Genomic DNA, 7,211 nt, shown 5'->3' on the forward strand with positions numbered 1-7,211 from the left:
GCATAGTGAAAAACAAATATTTGCATAGAAAACTGGATTCAAGGTGATAAAAGATGCTATATAAAAAAACTAAGGAATAAAAAGCAACACAGGCCAAGCACAGTAGCTCACACCTGTAATCCTAGTACTTTGGGAGGCCCAGTCAGGCGGATCACTTGAGGTCAGGAGTTCAAAACCAGCCTGGCCAACATGGTGAAACTCCATCTCTAACAAAAATACAAAAATTAGCCAGAAATAGCTTGAATCCAGGAGGCAGAGGTTGCAGCAAGCCAAGATTGTGCCACTGCACTCCAGCCTGGGCAACAGAGTGAGACTCCACCTCAAAAAAAAAAGGAACACACGCTACAAAAAACAAAGTTAATAAAATACTCTATAAAAATAATTGTTACTTGAATTTCATCTAAGAATGACTAATGAATGTGTACAACAGCTTAATTAGGGTAAGAAAACTGACAGACCAGAAAAAAAAAAAAGTTTGTGATCTAAGCAGCACTATCTAATGGAAACAGTTTGGAATTAAAATTTACAGACACTGCAAATCAACTGAAGGAGTAACTTTGAATCTCTGTTCCCTTTTCTATTGAATGGAGACAACAATGCCCACTATAATTACTTTAAAAACAAATTTTCTGAAGGTGATAATAAATAAATGCAAACTTAGAATATCTGAAATACCAGGAAAATACAAGAGGATGGTATTTAATTATCATCTTGGTCCTGAAAACAATTGATGTCATTAATAAGTTATTCCCTAAAAGAGTAGAAAATGTAAAACTTAAATTCTGTCTTTAAAAGGGCTTTTCTTTCCTCAGTTTTTTCAAAGGGCCATTAATGGTCAAGTGATTAACTCAAAGGAAGGAGAAAAAGAGAAAGAAGGGTAGAAAAATTGGCTTAAACATTTCTTATCAATAGTGGAGAGGTGGGGAGAATACACAGGGTGAGGCAAGGTTGACAAGAGTTTTCACTGATGAGCAGTGTAAATCTGAAGCTGAGTGACTTAATTTCTTATGCCTGCAACTCTCTCCTGATAGACTCCATTTCCCTCCAAAAAGCGTGTCCAAGAACATCATCAGAATCCCCATCCTCTACATTTTTTTTAATGACTGGAAACATTGCCATTAAATAACTCTCTGGGACTTCAAAATTAAGGTTTACATCCACGCCAAGAAGTGCTAAAATATAAAGGATTGAGTTTGGGAGAGGGGACAGAAAGATGGATGGAAAGGAGGAAAAGAGATAGAGGAAAAGAAAAAGAAAAGAAGGACAAGAGATAGAAAACAAGAAAAGAGAGAGAGATAGGGAGGGAGAGGTATCAGAGGAGGAAGTGAGCGGGAGACAGACAAGAGGCTCAGAGGAACCAATCGGGAGGATGGCCTTTGGATGTACTCCCTATCCAAAGTGTACTTGAAGGGCAGTTGATTCAGGGAATGTGATCTTGACAACCAAGAAGGGGCAACCTGCCAAACAATGACAAGTCCATTTTTCAAACCCTCCAAATAAACTAACTTGTTTGTCTGCTTTCAGCACTGACCTTTCTAAGATAAAGCATGTTTAATATATTTAGCTGACTCTGAGTTGATCAATGAGCCTTCACCAAAAGGAACTTCTGAAAAACTATCATACATGTATACAGAAATAAATGTGTATGAAATAGTACTGAATGTTATTTCAAAGCTACAATTCCAGTTTCAGATTTGCTTTTCATTTTTTAAAGAACGCTTTTTTGAATCAAAAGAAAAACAAAAATGCCAGTTAACAACTACATGATGTAAAACAGAAGCAGTAACTACAATTTCCATATATTTTCCCTTGTCTTTCATAATGCTCTATAAAACATTGTTATGTCCTTAATCAGAAGTAATCAATATAGGAATTGCTTTCTAAAAAATAAAATTATAGTCTAATTTTATGTCCCCTAGTATACATTTATATTATTTATGATGAGAAAAATCAACCAATATAGTCAGAGCTACTCTGAAGTTTATAAAAAATGAGCTGGCATCATTTTGTAAAGTGTTGTGAAAACAGTTAAAATGGTAAGAGTAGAAATGGTACATGAAGTTTTAAAAATACACACAGGTTGGGACAGATTGCAAGTGACCTTAATCCACGTTAAGCAGTTTGGACTTTCTTGCTGGCAACGGAAGCTTTATTATGAAAATTTTTGCAACAGAATACCAGGATGAAAAAGGATGTTACAGAAAGATAAAACAAATAGAAACAGACAAGATGTTCTGCAGGTTTAAGAGCCAAATGATGGGCAGAGGGATTGGGGAGGACCTGAGTGCCATGGACTACACTTGTCATAACTATACTGAAATAAGGAGTAGAAAGCAGAGATGGAATCAAGAAAACCTTTAAAAGGAAGAATTTCTAGGAGCTTCTGCCTGCTGACTAATCACTGACTGATATTAAGGTAGTGAAGTAGGAGAGACACAGAAAAATAGAACATGAGAGGGAGGAATATGAAATTATTTCCAAGGTTACAGAGGAAATGATGCCACCATTAATAGAAACAGAGGTGCAACTGACATCTCTTGGTGAAGAGTTCCTTCTTAGTTAAATTGAGTTAAGACAGGCTAGTCAATGAAAAATGATTTACAGGCCAGGCCACTGGAATATCAAGTCAGAGATCTACTTTTAGATTTAAGATACAGCCAGGGCAGGAGTTTTACTTAAAAGGCTTTCAGATATTGCAAACATGAAGTTAGGACTGAGAACCATTGAAGGACCTTCTGCTTGTAAGACACACACATCTACACATTGTCAACTGTAAGATAAGCCTCCATTGGTGTTTAATGGGGGAAAAGGCAAGAATCCAGTGTTATTCATCATAGCATTATTTTAAAATAAAGAAATACATAAAATAAGAACTGTATGACATATATTTGAAGAATTTTAAAATTGTTGTTATTTTCTTTAAAAATTCAATATCTGAATTTTTAAAAGTGGGATTTGAATTTTACACCGTCTTCGGATCCCTCCCTTTCTTACCCTCTACTCACACCAACCTACTCAAATAACTAGACTGCAAACTCTTCTGCCTCCGTTTCCTCCTGATCTGTAAGAATGAGTGTATCTGCTTCCCCTTACTTCCCCGCTGGTGGTGTGGGCTATAGAATGAAATGAGATACAAGTGCTTAGCAAATTATAAAACATGTTTACCAAAATAAGATGTCATCATTATAATTAAACCTAGGATGTAATTTTTAATTTTTCCAATTAGTCTCCACAAGAAAAGTATGACTTTAATTATTGGCCTGCATACAGTCTTTAAATTTTAGTTTTACAAACACAGCATAAATGCTTACAGGGAAAAAAAAAAAAAACAGAATGCAAATGCTTTATTTTTCATAATTTTGAAAATCACTATTTTTGGGAATTTTTACTTCAAACACGACTCATTTCTGGAGTGATTTTTTGAGGGGAGCCTTAACATTTTGCTTAGTACTTTATTTGTCCTTCCCTTAAATAAATACTCATTAACTTTCACAACAAAACTATGTAGATAATTCAATAATAATTTTCTATCAAGAGAAAAATTAGGCAGAAAATAATTCTACAGCTTCCCCAAGGTATGTGGACACCAAAACTGGAAAAAGCAACAGGAGTGGACGTCATAACCACTGCTCCTCATGAATCCTTCTCCCCTCAGAAGAAAGGTGCTCTTTAATTGACAAATACTTTTTCATTATGTGGCTTTTCTTCTTTTAAAAGTTGATGGTAATACCAAATAACAATAAATGCAACTGGTAATATTGGAAATGGCATCCCATGTACCTTGGATTCCAACGCTTGTTAAATTTAAAATGCCCTTTTAGAAAATTCAGCATAATTTTACATAAATTTTTGTTAAATCTGAAAAGCTCAGTGAGTAAAAACCTCTGTTCATACACATTTCATTTAAAAAAAAAAAGAAAAAAAAAAAAACTCAAGGTTGGTTTCCATTTTTTAAGTTACCTATACCTAGAGCCTCTCTAGTCTATCAGTAACAAAGTTGCTGATGAATATTTCAAAATATTATATGAAACCAAACCCAAGTTCAATTTCTCCTTATCATTAAAGGTCTATGAGTGAAGTCATGTAAACCTGTGAGGTCATAACATAGTCACTGATTACAATGAGTGGCCAAAGATTAGTCACCCTGGCTTGTAATCAGCAGTAGCAAATATCATGAATATTTCAACATTACTGCATTTTCCAAAGGAAAAAAAAAAAAACAACACTTGAAGTTTATCAGCCTCTCATTTATCTTACACTAAACTTAGAGCATTGCTGAAGAATTAACAGTAACATTTGTAAAACACTGCCATTAACTTTAAAGTTTTTTGTTGTTTTGTGTTTTGTTTTTGTTTGTTTTTGTTTCTCAGACAGTCTCTTTCTGCCGCCCAGGCCGGAGTGTAGTGGCACAATCTCCATTCGCTGCAACCTCCACTTTCCAAGCAATCCTCTCATCTCAGCCTCCCGCAGAGCTGGGATTCCAGGTGTGCACCACCATGTCTGGTTAATTTTTGTATTAAGTATTTAAATGCTAATTTTTGACCGAAGACATATATTTTCAAAATCATTAGAATTTCTGTACAAATTAAATCTAAAATTGAACCCTTGGGAGCAACTAAAATGTTCTGTCTCATAAAGGCATACACTTGAAAGTATCTGAAAACAAAAATGTTTAAAGATAACGTTTGGTATACACCCCTGTGGTTAAAAATAATAACTAAAAAGATAACGCTGACTAAAATGACTAAATGGAATGTGAAATTGGTAAATGTTGCCTAAATAATGATTATTTTTATCATGTTGGAAAATCTGTGCACCAGGTCTCACAGAAAGCACTGTAACTGCTAACAACAAATAAAACTAAGCTTGCTACATAAAATAATGTCTCCACTAACAAAGTTTCCACTAACTGCATCCAATCTGTATTGCTGCGAAGGTTGTTACCAAAATGAATGATACTCAGTAACATTCAGAAAAACACTCAGACTAAATTCTGCTGAATGTTCTAAACCAGTCACAGAAAAACGTTAAGACCACCCTCAAATTAGGCATGTATGTAGTGGAAGATGGTTCTATCCACGTACTAACCGTCAAAATTATCCTCCACTTCACCCCAAAGGGACATCTTATACAGAAAATATGCTAACAAAAAGATGTTGTTACAATGTCTAAGCGTTTAGAAGGCACTCTAAGAACAGTTTCTCTCTTGAAAACAATATTTAAACATCATTTAAAAAACAAAAAACAAAAAAAAAACAGTGAACACTCATTAAAACAGTACTCCTAACGCTACCATGGGGGTGGGGTGGTGAGAATGATGTCAGCATTCAGTAAAGTGAGAGACAATTTCTAACACAATAATGACAATAACTGTTACAAATCCTGACGGCCCTTGCAACGCGAAACGTTGGCAACTTGAAAACATAACTGAATTATGAAATACTGCAATATTCAAATGACCTGCAGTGAGTGAAAACTCAGCAAACACCCTTGTTCCTTCTGAACAATGACCTAAATAGTGAATCACTATAAAAAGAACAGATGACACATTCAATTCATCTGTTCAACCTCAAATGTGCAAATGTCTGACAGTCCCAGAGATAAGACACAATGAATTCAATAGGACAGTATGGTCATTTTAAGTCATCAGAATGTCTGCAAAAGGAGTGAAGAGAAACAGAATCAGACAGAGGCGGAAAGAGTGGGGGAGGGCTTGTTTAGGGAGACTGAAAAGGACGGGCGTTAAGCCTGTAAAGCAGAAAAAGGCTACCAAGAAGCCTAACTGGTACAGGAGAAAAAGAAGTTCGGGGATGATATTGACCAAATCCTCGACGCTGGCACAGGAGGTGGGGAGTCCGGCAAGACCAGCCTTTGTTGACTTCCCACTTTCCCCGATTTTTAAGCACAGGTCTGCTTTAAAACTCTCCCGCTGCCCCTAACCAATTTTAAGAGGTGAGGAGCGGGATGTAACTGGGTGATGGGTACCAAGGGGAGTTCATTTCCCCAAATATTTCCTCCACCCAGGACATAAACCACTCTGAGGGGTAGGATGGGTGAGACAGACAGACGCCGGGATCTCTCGGAAATCAATCCCAATGGAGAAAGGGGCTGGGTGGGTGCGCGCGGTGGGGGAGGGGGCCGGCTCCGGTTCCAAGTGCGGCCACTTACGAAGACGCGCTGGGCACGAAGAAATCCACGGCGAAGCCGAAGTAACTTCCCTCGGGGCCAGAGTACTCGGCAGGACTGTCCACGTCTAGGTTGAAGGCGCGGCACAGAGGTAGCAGGAGTCCCGAGAGAAGAAGCGGGAGGCCGCGGGGACCGAGGCGCAGCCGTCGCCGCGGCGGAGAAGCCATCGTGGGAGAGCGCGCGGGACGCCGAGCCGGGAGCGGTGGCCACCTCCCCCCGCCCCACCGAGGCGCCCAGTGCCAGCGGCCCGCCGCCTGCGCGCGCCCAAACTTGCCGGCCGCTCTCGGCTAGCCCGGGACAGCTCCGGGGCAGGCAGGAGGGCTGAGCTTCGGAGCGACCGCCAGGGACAAGGGGCGCAGAGCGCGCGGAGCGGGGACAGCAGCGCAGACGGCCCCTGGCTTCCCTCCGGCTCCGCCGCTTCTGAGGCTGGGGACTGCCGGGGTGAGCGCCGCACCTCGGGCCTGAGAGCAGCGGCTGCACTGGGAGGAGACCTGGGAGGAGGAGGAGCCGGCCCGGGAGGCTGTGCCGCGGAGCTGGAGGAGGAAGTGGGGGAGGAGAGGCGCCCTTCCACAGGGGAGAGCTCAGCGCACTTCCGTGAGTGCAGTCGCCGCCTGTCCCGAGATCCGGGAGTCTGTGCCGGGGTCCCCAGCTCCTGAGCCTGGGTCAGCGGCAGCGCTCCTGGACGAAGGCCTCAGGCTGAGCACTGGAGGAGGCGTGGGGGCGGGGGCGGGGACACACGGTCCAGCGTCCCAATCCACCCGCGTCCACGGGAGAAGCAAGGGCAGTCCACGTTCCCTTGTCCCGTGCGACTTTTGTTTAAAAATGAGGAAAGCTTTTTATCAGCTTCTCGTGTTTCTGCTACTTAGTCTGGCAGGCTCTCACGAACGAAACTTTGTAATTAATGGTCGTTAATTACACTCCATCCCACAAACACTGAACTTAATTACAGATTTCCAGAAAGCCACCATAGCCTCTTGCAGGTGTGTAAAGCTTAACTTAGTAATCAAAGAAAGGATTGGCAGGGC

At 40.6% G+C, this 7,211-nt stretch overlaps 1 protein-coding gene across 2 annotated transcripts in view; it reads right to left on the reverse strand.

Annotated features, from left to right (window-relative positions):
* Positions 1-6,861, reverse strand: part of ITGAV (integrin subunit alpha V) — a 91,782-nt gene extending 84,921 nt beyond the window's left edge. For both annotated transcript variants that reach the window (XM_050752499.1, XM_050752498.1), the window contains exon 1: positions 6,169-6,861. In XM_050752499.1, the coding sequence (XP_050608456.1) occupies positions 6,169-6,353 (185 nt within the window). In that variant the 5' untranslated portion in view covers positions 6,354-6,861. The remainder of the gene's footprint in view (positions 1-6,168) is intronic.
* Positions 6,862-7,211: the final 350 nt, after the last annotated feature.

This window comes from Macaca thibetana, chromosome 12 (assembly GCF_024542745.1).
Source record: "Macaca thibetana thibetana isolate TM-01 chromosome 12, ASM2454274v1, whole genome shotgun sequence".
Lineage (NCBI taxonomy): Eukaryota > Metazoa > Chordata > Mammalia > Primates > Cercopithecidae > Macaca > Macaca thibetana.